This window comes from Corvus brachyrhynchos, unplaced genomic scaffold, assembly GCF_000691975.1.
Source record: "Corvus brachyrhynchos isolate BGI_N302 unplaced genomic scaffold, ASM69197v1 scaffold264, whole genome shotgun sequence".
In the NCBI taxonomy this organism is placed as follows: Eukaryota; Metazoa; Chordata; class Aves; order Passeriformes; family Corvidae; genus Corvus; species Corvus brachyrhynchos.
In genome coordinates this window covers 405,449-417,301 of record NW_008237648.1, presented here as the reverse complement: position 1 = coordinate 417,301, position 11,853 = coordinate 405,449, and the positions used below count along the sequence as shown (strand labels likewise).

The window sequence follows — 11,853 nt, the reverse complement described above, 5'->3', positions numbered from 1 at the left end:
AGCACCTCCCCCCCCAGCTGCCGGGGCCGGGCCATCCAGCCAGTTTTTAACCCAGAAAAATGTGCACCTGTCCAAGCCATGGGCTGCCAGCTTTTCAAGGATTATGCTGTGGGAGACAGTGTCAAAGGCTTTGCTGAAGTCCGGGTAGACACATCCACAGCCTTCCCCTCATCCAGCAGGCAGGTCACCTGGTCATAAAAGGGGATCAGGTTGGTCAGCCAGTACCTGCCTCTCCTAAATCCATGCTGGCTGGGTATGATCCCCAGGCTATCTTGTATGTGCCATGTGATCACACTCAAGATGAACTGTTCCATAATCTTGCTGGGCACTGAGGTCAGGCTGACAGGTCTGTAGTTTCCTGGATCCTCTTTTTGGCCCTTCTTACGGGTGGGTGTCACACTGGCCAGCTTCCAGTCATCTGGGACCTCTCTGGTTAGCCAAGACTGATGACAAATGATGGAGAGCAGCTTAGTGAGCTCTTCTGACGGCTCCCTCATCACGCTGGGATTGATTCCATCTGGTCCCATAGACTTGTGAGTCGCGAAGTGGGTCAGCAGGTAAATAACTTCTTCCTCCTGGATTACAGGGGATCAATTCTGCTCCCTGTTTCTGTCTACCAGCTTAGGGAGCTGGTTGCCATGAGGATAACTACTCTTACAGTTAAAGAATGATGCAAAGAAGGCATTAGGCACCTCAGCCTTTTTCTCATCCTTGGTGACTATGATCACCTTGCATCCAATAAAGAATGGTGATTCTCACTGGCCTTCCTTTTGTTGTTCATGTATTTATAAAATCATTTCTATTATCTTTTACAGCAGTGGCCAGATTAAGTTCTAGCTGGGCTTTCACCTTCCTAATTTTCTTTCTACATGACATAATGACATTCATGAAGCCTTCCTGAGTTGTCTACCATTTCTTTCAAAGGTCATAAACCCAAGTTCCAGTGAAAGCTCCCTGTTCAGCCAGGCTGGTCTTCTTCTCCAGTTCGTCTTTGGGCACATAGGGAGGGCCTTTTCCTCTTCACCTTTAAGACTTCCTTCTTAAAGTATGTCCAGCTTTCCTGGACCCCCTTCTTATTAAGGATTGTTTCCTAGGGGGCTCTCTGAACCAGTGTCCTGAGTAGGCCAAAGTCCATCCTCCTTAAGTCCAAGGTAGCGGTTTTGCTTACCCCATTCCTTACTTCACCAAGAATTGATTACTCTATCATTTCATGGTCACTGTGCCAAAGATGTCATCTGACCACCACATTTCCCACCAGCCCTTCTCTGTAAACAGCAGGTCCAGCAGGGCACCCCCCTTGTTAAGCTCACTTACCAGCTGTGTCAGAAAGTTGTCTTCCACACGCTCCAGGGACCTCCTAGACAGCCTCCTCTCCACTGTGTTGAGTTTCTGGCACACATCCCACAAGTTAATGTCTCTCACAAGAACAAAGGCTAGGGATCATGAAATATCAGTCAGCCTCTCACAGAATAGTTCATCCATCCCTTCATCCTCGTTGGGCTGTCTGTAACAGACTCTCATCAGGATGTCTGCCTTGTTGGCCTTCCCCCTGATTCTTACCCATAGATACTCAACCTTGTCATCATTATCCTTGAGCTCTATACAGTTGAAACACTCCCTAATGTACAGAGCCACACCATCATATCTTTTTCCTTGCCTGTCAATAGAATCATAGAATCGTCAAAGTTGGAAGAGACCTTTAAGATCATCAAGTCCAGCTATCAACCCAGTACTACCACTGTAACCCCTAAACCACTAAACAACATCACCCAGTGCCAGATCCAGATAATTCTTAAACGCCTCCAGAGATGGTGACTCTACCACAGCCCTGGGCAACCTTTTCCAATGCCTGACCACCCATTTTCTAACATCTAATCTGAATCTCAGCTGTCTCATCTTAAGGACATTTCCCCTGCAGGCACAGCAGAAGAGACCAGTCCCCACCTCACTACAGTGTCCTTTCAGGTGGTTGTAGAGAGCAATGAGGTCCCTCCTGAGTCCGCTCTTCTGGAGAATGAACAACCCCAGCCCCCTCAGCCATTCCTCATAAGACATGTTTCCAGACCTTTTACAAGCTTTGTTGCCCTTCCTTGGACATGCTCCAGTACCTCAATGTCCTTTCTAGAGTGAGAGGCCCAGAACGGAGCACAGCACTCGAGGTGTGGCCTCACCAGTGCTGAGGGTGATCACTGCCCTGGTCCTGCTGGCTGCACTGTTCTTCACAGAGGCCAGGATGCCATGAATCTTCTTGGCCACCTGGGCACACTGCTGGCTCATATTGAGCCAACTGTTAACCAGCACCCCCAGGTCCCCTTCTGCTGAACAGCTCTTGAGCCTCTCCTCCCCAAGCTTGTAGGGCTGCATGGGCTTGCTGGGACCCAAATGCAGCACCCAGCATGTTCCCTTATTGAACCTCATGCCATCCTCAGCCTGTTGATTGAGTCTGTCCCCATCTGTCTACAGAGAGCAGATCAGCACTCCCACCCAATTTGATGTTTCCTGCAAATTGACTGAGGATACATTCTATGCCCTCATCCAGATCATCAATAACTATATTAAGAAGGACCGTCCCTAAAAGTGAGCCCCAGGGAACACCACTAGTGACTGGCCACCAACTGGATTTAGCTTCATTCACCACAACTCTCTGGGTCCAGCTGTACAGCCAGTTTTTTACCTATTGAAGATTCCACCTTCTGAAGTGCTTGTAGCCATGAATTGCAGCACTCCAGTCTTGTGAGTCATCCCACTTCATTTCCGTGATGGCAGCTACATCATAGCTTTTGTGCTGCACAGTGGCTTCCAGCTTCTCTGGTTTGTTATGCATACTGTGTGCTTTGGTGTAGGTGCACTTCAGCTGGGCTATTGATTTCACCTCCAGCAGTGGTATGCTGCCCCTAGGCTCATCTCTAATGAGCCTGGTCTTATTCCCTTCCTTCTTCAAGCATAATGCTCTGATGAAGTCTGCGTGGACCTGAGGGAGCCTGATAGTTAACCGTCATCCCCTGCACCATGTGGTGCCAGCACACTGGTTTCACTCCCCTAGTATTGCTGCCTTTGTCACGTGTTCACTCCGCCACTCAGGGATATTGTGGAAATAATGTATTCTCATTTTATCCGGCACATCTGATGAAATCCTGGAACATTTTTCACAGTAATAATTGCTCTTCTAGTGGGAATTTAAATCAGCCATTTTGTGTTTGACTTAGCAACATATGTAAATGAACTGTTTCCATGAGTAATATAGTAAAGCATGGCAGGCCTCAAAATAATCGGTTTATGTTTCTTAATCTGTGGTCAGTAGACATGTACGTAATAGCTTTATTTTTCAGGCAACTTGAAGGTTTAAAATCAAAATAAATTCAGGTCTAAAATCAGGCTCCTGTATTTATGCGCATTGATGAAATTGGTTGTAAAGCTACAAACAGAAAATACTTCCTAGAAAAGTTAGTGAGATTTGCTTACAGCTCAGCATTTGAAAATTGGATCATAAATCCTGGTTTCTAAATAAGAGCCAGGAATCCAACTTTACCAGATAACATGTTTATAACCAGATAGCATCAATATCTAAAAAGTACAGAATTATTAGAATAACAAGCCCCCTTATTTAATTGTTTTTGTGTTACTAGCATGATCTAATTGCTAAATCATCTCTGCACATACCATAGGGTTTGGTGACAATTTACAGGAAACCAGTGTAGAGATTGAAATACTATATTCTTAATCCAGATTATTTTGCGTAACCAAAGTATTCCTGCAGAAGTTCATGGCACAATTTATGAAATTAAAGGAATGGATCCTCAGATACCAAAGACCGACTCTGCTACCTTTTAAGGGGTGCTATCTGAACCTTTTGTAGACTGATGTGTGAGGAAGTTGTTAAATATCTGATCTAGAGAGAATCACTGTTCTCTTTTCCAGTCCATTAAATATTTTCAAGGGTTCTTTTGAGAATTCTGTTTCTCCCCTTCTCTTCAAACAATGACCCTCAGCTGTCACTTTCCTTTTCTGTGAAAAGATAGGCAAAACTCTCACTAGAATAGTGCCGGCAACCTCTCAAAGTCTTGATGGTACATTTTGGCTACAACCTGAAATTTCCATGTGCTTTCCTGAATTTTGGTAGGTTGGATATTTTGAAATGCTTTTTCCCCCTTAATTTATTGAAAGACTTCCAGTATTTTCTGTGGGCTGGAGAGGCACAGGAGATTTTTATTTTTTATGTTTCCTGTTCTCTTCCCTACTTCCAGAAACATAGATTTGTTTAATTTTAGATAGCCCTTGAAAGAAAGTGAAAGCAGCTTAGTAAGCCTGTTTTGAAATCACAGATCACCTTCCTCAGAGCACAGGGCTCTGACCAGCTAAAGCCAGGCTCTTTCTTACTTGTTTTGCCTCCTAGCAGCTTTCAGTAGAGTCCACTACCAGCAAGAAGGAAAAGGAGATTATCTACATGACCAATACCCAGCAGCTTTATGCTTAGGATACAGGAACTAGAGATTTATCCCTCTCCTACCTTCTAAGCTTAGCCCTGGCCTTTACCACAAGATGTGGAATTTAGTCCTTACACCTCTTTTCAAGAGGCATAATGAACACAAAGGTACTTCCTTTGAGGCCCTAATCTGACTATATGTAGACATATTCCCTCCCTGATCAGCTCTAGATCTCTCTTTACTGTATGTTTGATTGTGTACAGATATGTATATTCACTTTTTATAATGAGTGTACTTTAATGTAGGCTTTTTGACCTACCCCCTGGAGGACATGGGTGCCATCCATCTTTTCTAACCCCTCAGGGTTAGAAAAGAAATATCTGTCACATTACTGGACCTTCCAAAGAGCACAATCTTTTTTTACTCAGAGATCTCGCCACGCAGAATTTGAGAAAACCATGTTTGTTAAGGAGGTTTTGTGAATTGGTGCGAACTGCTCTTAAACAATTTCCCATAGCTGCTGGGTTCTGTGCAGCAGTGGAGAGAGTGCCGAGAGGAATCGTGAACCCTGGAAATGCTGGGGTTTGTCTCTGCTTTGCGGTACATCTGGTGATAGCAGGAAGTCTGACAGACTCATTGAGAATGCACTTTACACTAGTTTTGTGTTTATACAGTGAAGATGTGTCTTAGAAGAATTGAGGTTATCCTGTCCCTGTTATTGAGTACACAAACACCTATTTTTCTTGTGGAAAGGCTAGACAAATATGTGGGGGCCTTGAGATAAGAGATGCAGCTGTGTTTCTCAGGCAATTTTTGCCCTGAGTTCCACCCCCCTGCACCATCCTCCTCAATTTTTCATGTATGTATTTCTTATGTAAGGAAGCTTCCTGGCCATCTCTGATATACGTATTCAAATCTGTGAGGTACTTGATACAGTGTTAGTGGAATACCATTAGACTTCATAAAACCACTGTTCAGAATTGCTCCTCTTCACTTTGGGTAACAGTAACAGCAAAAATTCGGAATTTCTTCCACAGTTAGTTTCACCCTACTTTCTTTTTTCAGTTATGGATAACGCATACAACTCATGGGTTACCTTCTTCAACAATTTTAATATTTAAAGAGCTCTATAAATCCTCATAACTGGTATTGCAAAGCTGCAACCACTTTAAAGATTGCTTAGAGTTAAAATTAGTGGTGATATTGTAGTAGGATCTGCACCGTATCCCAGGAATGAACTCCTGCTTTAACAACATGCAGTGTTGAGTTAGGTACGGTGTCTGACCCAAAGAAATTGCAGCTCAAGTAGACCAAGTAAGGGCACAGTAACAATATATGAGCAGTGTTCACAAATGTTATGATGCCTTAAAGTGTGTTTACTTCTTAATTGTTTAGGAGGGATTTAAACAGCCAGAAATTAGTCAACCTGAAAGGTAGAAGTGACAAAAGGGTGGGGAAGGAAAGGCTCAAGTTAGCAGAGAAGAAACTGGAGGAAATAGACTGTGAGAAGATGGAGGGTTGAGACTCTAGAAAACATACAAAATGGGAAGGTGGAGTAGAGTCCTGGTAGACCACGGAAATAGTGGAAAATAGCAAAATAGTCCAGAGATGTCATTAGCCTGGAACTGGGCTGCTGAATCAGTTGTGCCTCCATCTGTGGGTCCTAGGAGCCTGTTGGACTGGAAATCCAGACCAGCCAGCTGCTTTGAGCTGAGAGAGCTCCCCCCAAACCTGAACAGGTTCAAGATCCTCAACAGAAGCAAACAGTTCACATCTACACAGCTGCGGATCTTGGAACTCACCATCCTTATTTCTTTCTCCCAATGCAGTGTTCTGTAGAAACCTGGGTGTCTATGACATAAGGAAATACACCCAATGTATTTCAAAGTAGCTTGCTCTCTAGTACATGTTATGCTGGAAGAGATACATGCTCTGCAATTTTATAAAATGAAGTATTTGTTCATTCTTTCTGAATAATGATAGCTATAGATTTAGTAAGAAAATTCAAGGATTATTAGGTAGTTGCTTAAATGTACTTACAGTATTTTTTACTTTGAAAAGTAGAGATATTTTGTTTGCTGTGTTCACTTTGCCAAGATTTCTGCAATTCAAACAGAGAAACTGACAGACCAGAATTTTTTTACAGTTTATTATTCTTTCTCCTCTGAGGGTTACCAAGCGGTCTTTCCTATGTATAACTGCTACAGTGGCTTGAGGATTGATTCTGAGGACTTTTGAAACTATACCTCTGAAATGTGCCATGTTTGAGAGGGAAGCCTAGTGCCAGTTCCTGTCTCGGGCTTGTTCTTGTCCTTTGGCTGTGGTAGTCTTTATTAAGGAGGAAGGGTAAATTCAGTCCTCGTTTGTAAATGCCCAAAGAATTCCACTTCTGAGATTCTGAGAAAGCAAAAGGTAGGGAAGAAAAATGAAAGAGCAAAGTAAATAGCCCGGATGAGCTGGCCACCTTCTGCCTTCTTCTTTTGCAACACAGTACAACCTACAACATAGTATGATATCTGTTAGTCAAACTGATGCCTTAAAGAACCTGGAAATAAAACAACGTGCTTTTGAGAAAATATTAGTATAGGAGGTAATATAAAGGCTGGCCTTTATTGGATGCCTCCAGGGGCAGGTATGGAAAATGCCCACCCCACCATGGGGTGAAAACAGTTTTATAAGTTTAGCAAATTAGCCTAACTGACAAAATTTCCCAATTAGAGACATAAGTGGTGAGGTAATTCCCCTCCAGTTCAACCCTTTTCTAAATCCTCCCCGCTTAGATAGGAACTAAACTTTGTTTATGAAAATGTGTTTTGAAGACCTGGTTTCAACCTTTGCTCACTGGAAGAACCAGGATAGGATAGGGGCCTTGGACCCCCCAGCTTGGAGCCTCTGGAATGTGTTTTGTCTTTCTGCCTATCAGGGAAGGGAAAAGGTAAGGAAAAGTACCGGGGCTAGCTAGGAACTATGTAACTATACAACAATAGAGCTATATATATATATGAAGGAAATAGAAAAGAGGCAAAAATAATTTCGGCATCACAACAACAATTAACTTCATGAAGGTCCACTCCTTTTTGGGGAGCTCAAACAGCATAGATAAAGGAGAACAAGCTGCCTGCTTAGTCAAGAACCTTCCTGGACAGCAAAGGACTAGAAGTCTCTATGCCCTCTGGGCCTAAGATTCAAGTCTTTTTCCAGTCCTGATACAGTTGGGCAGAGCTCTTAAAAAATGTACTAATTCAGTATGGTTTGGATTTTTTGCCTTCTCAGTCTCTCCAACCCAATCTGACCATTGTGTGTGTCCTGCACAGATTTTCCTTGTCCTTGTGTTTATGATTGAAATATATTTACTTTGGTAATAAAAGTCATGAAGCGTGTAGAAAGGAATATTCACATTAAAGGAGAAGATCAGTGTATTGTCAGGTTTCCTAGCTGAACAGTGTTGGTAGCATTCGTATTGGGTGTTTGAATATTTGGTAAGCTGAAGAGCATTACAACTCTGAAAGAATGAGTCCTCCAGCCTGAAAAGTCTAGCCTTATGTTTAGAAAGGTATTGGTCTGTGGTCTAAACAGCAGGGGAAAGTAACCATGATCTTGATGGCATCTGGGTTTCTTCAATGCCAGGAGCATGTTCCTATTCTCTTCTTTCACTTTCTGGTGGCTGCCTTGTTTAGCCACGGCAAACTACTGCAGTGATTTGCATAGGTTCATAGACTTTTCATGTATGCCCTTTCTTTTTGCCACTTAAATAGTATGCCCATATGTTGTCCCTTCATAGTTCCTAGCTTTATCAATCTGTTACATTTCCTCAGTATTAACAGAGTTCACAAGATTGACAATGATTTCATTATTTGAGAGCATCACTGCTACATAACAGTCTTTGTAATTTTCTGTTGCTTGCATGATGGCAGAAGTGTTTCCTGCTGTATATAAAATATAGGGAAAATGTTTGCTGCATGATTTCCTTACTTGAAATCCTTAGGACTGAAAATAGTTCATAAATACTTTATTTTCTGATTTGTTTTCGCGCACATAGCTGGGGAAGAGAAAGAAGAATGACAGAAATATTGTATGAGCAGTTATTCTTGTCAGATGAGGAGGCAGAATGGATTGAGGAAAACCTCTAAGAAAGAGTCTGGTTTTGATGAAACTTCTTGTTCAGTTAGAAGAGAATAAAACCAGTTCTGACATTCCAGAGATAAGATTTGCCTCATCTTGAATTTCCTTAACACACACCGTATATCCCTGTATTACAGATTTTGGTGTTATTTTTATTTCATCCAAACATGTTCCTTCTTTTAATATTCATCTTACTCTTTTCATGTTTTAACAGTTCTTTCCTCTATTTTTCACAGACTGTTTTTGAGAGGAACTGTCGATCTGATGACTGCGCTGCTGATTTGAAACTTCAGGGTAAATTACTGCTATCTAGGTGAGCAGGTGAACTTTTTTCTTTCTTGGACACTAGTATGCCATTCATTTTATGTAAAATGACATTGAAAAATCAAAATATAAACACAGATATTTTAGATCCAGACTAGAAAGGATGGTGAAACTGATATCACCTTTAATGCAAAAGGTCTTGAGATGTACACAGAATCTGAACTCTTGTGGTGGTGTGCTCTGGTCACATAAAGTGCAAGACACCTTCACCTTAACAGTCGCAATGGACAAAAATAGAGAAAAGAAATAGAATAGCAGAGAGGGGCAAAGAAAGTAAAGATGCATGCTCAAATCAAGTACCAATGTGGAAAATGTAATTTTTCAAAGAGAATAAAGTACTGTTCCTGACGTGGTAGGAGTAAAACTGCCTGTAGAAAAGCAGTTTGTTCTGTCACATGTAAGGTTAAAAAAACCCCTCTGAACATTGCAAATTATCTTCAAACTATTGTTTTCTGTTTCTCATCTTGTAGTTTTGCAAACTCTTCTAAATACTGCTCCTTTCAAATTCTTCTTGTTGCAACTTGGGGATGAGTGTCTGATTTCACTTTCTTCTGGGTTAGTAAAACTCATCAAATAGACCAGAAGTGAAGTTTATGTACTGCCTCTTGTGACTGCTGATCCAAGGAAAATGCCTGTTGTTTTGCCTGGATGTGTACTCAATTTGGGGATAAGTCAGGCTAAAGGTGAACTTCACATGACTTCTGTTTCCTTTTTTTATTTCCAGTATTTTTAGAGATGGAAATGCTGATGAGGGTTATTTAATTGTGTGCCAGAGATTTTGCTATTTGATGGAGAATCTGTGAAGTGCTTTGCTTTCAGGTCAGGAAAGAGAGTTAAAGACAAAAATGAAACAACCAAAAAACCCCAAACAAAACAACAAAAATAGAAGAGTAATAGTCACAGACATGTTTTATATAAATCTACAGCATGCTGTAACAGTACTTGGAGACAAAACTGAACCAGAGTCAAGTTTGAGAAGTTACGGACTTCTCCAGACACAACTGAAATCCACATGAATGTTTTGGGAGATTGGCTGGGAGCAGGGTTAGGTCTCAGGCTACAGAGTCCAAGCTTTGACTGCAGTTAGTCTGGATATTTGACTTAATCTTTGTGGTGAGCAAAATCTGTTGAGAGCTAGATATGTGTCTGTTAGAGAAACTAGTAAAGGATTTTGTCCCATAGTTGAGCAGTAGATAGCGAGGGACAGATCCTAAAACTTGTCAGTCAGTGTATAGTAATCATCACAGTAAGAGCTGCAGTTGGGATTGGACCATTAGGCTGTTTATATTTATGGCTGTTATTTATGTTATCTTGGCAATTTAGAAGTCACACCTGTCATAAGAGCTTAGGATATTCAAATACAGTTTCTACATTTGTATAGCAAAATGTTCAACAAATGCTCTCCAATTTTCTTTACCCAGTGACAACCTGAAGTCCTTTTTGAAGTAAACAGGATGTTATCAAATCTCTCTGCACTGTATGGGCTTTCTTTAGCTAAAGGGCTCTGTAACCTTCAGTTATTAGGAAATATAGCACAATGAATATCTCTTACAAAAACAGATTCTTGTTATTATTGCATGTAAAATTACCAAGAAACATGCTATGGATTCTGATTTTAAACAAGTGTTGTCTTGAATTTTTCCAGCCCCATGTGTTTCATGCAAAATAATCCCATCTATCACAATTTTTCCACATTTTTCTTGATTGTGGTAAGTCTGTGTACAAAGCAATTTTTTTTTTAAAGAGCAAAAAATGTGACTCATTTATTACTATCTGCATGAAACATTTGACTTCACTGTTAGCAAGGTTATGTCAATACCTTTGTCTAAATAATCACCTCTGACTAAATTTGATGGACTTATTCTCGGAAAGAATGTAATTAATGCTGCACAGATACATTGAATTGAAATAAACAGGATGTTTATCAGAAGGCAGTGGTAAGTGCTGTCTCTCAGATCTGCTGTAGCTCTTTGAAAATGTTGCTGGACCTGTGGATAGGGTGGTTTGGTTAAGATCATCTATCTTGGCTTGCAAAAGACTTTCTCACCAAGAAAGTAAGTTGCCCAGATCTGATAGAAATAGTGCCCTGAGTATTACTACCTAATTAAAAGACAGTCAACAGAGAAAAGGTGTAAAGAGTTAGTTTTAGTGGTGGAGAAAGCTGTGCTAGTGGTATTCAGCACATTCACAAATGATATGGGAAATAATCTGCTAGAATTGAATAGCAAGATGATACAGTTTGCTAATCCTACTAAACTATTCAGAGTGATGAAAAAACAAGCGAGGAGGTATGCTTCGATGAAGTATATGGTTAATCTGTGGATTTTTCTGTTTGAGATACTGTAAGTGCTGAGACTGCATATAGTAGTGAAATGGCAAATATGAATTCTGGAAGCTGCAGAAATATATCAGCAAAATGCCACTCTGTACTTTACTTGTTCTTCCATAGTCCTCTTGCTTTTAGACGTAGTTGGACACAGGGCTCTCTTCTACATGAACTGGCTCTCCTTACACACTTTTCTTAAATTTGTAGCATGTTAGAGCCAAAAGCTGTTCAGGGTTCAAACTATACCTTTCTATATATGGCAAGGTATAGTTTTGTTCATTACTATATATGCTTTCAAATGTGTGCTGGTTAGAGCATAAATGTGCATAGGAAGTTAGCTCAGATTACGTTATCATCAAGAGAATTGTTTGCATTCTTATGAGCTCAGGAACTGCACAAGCTACTGTGATACAGAGTTCACCCATGATGCATTTGAATCATTAGAACTACCCAGTTAAAAGATGGCATCCAGCTTTGAAGATTTGAAAACCCAGTCAGTAACCAAGCACTATGCAGCCACTCGCTCACTCCCCCACCAGAGGGATTGGGGGAGAAAATTGGAAGGGCAAAAGCTAGAAAACTTGTGGGTTGAGATAAATACAGTTTCTTATGGGAAGCAAAAGCTGTGCACGCAAACAAAGAAAAGTAAGGAATTAA

At 41.0% G+C, this 11,853-nt stretch overlaps 1 protein-coding gene across 2 annotated transcripts in view; it reads left to right on the top strand.

Moving 5' to 3' along the window:
• Positions 1–11,853, top strand: part of ITGA9 (integrin subunit alpha 9) — a 244,925-nt gene that overhangs the window by 115,939 nt on the left and 117,133 nt on the right. For both annotated transcript variants that reach the window (XM_017732049.1, XM_008631949.2), the window contains exon 16: positions 8,783–8,859. In XM_017732049.1, coding sequence (XP_017587538.1) covers positions 8,783–8,859 — 77 coding nt within the window. The remainder of the gene's footprint in view (positions 1–8,782; positions 8,860–11,853) is intronic.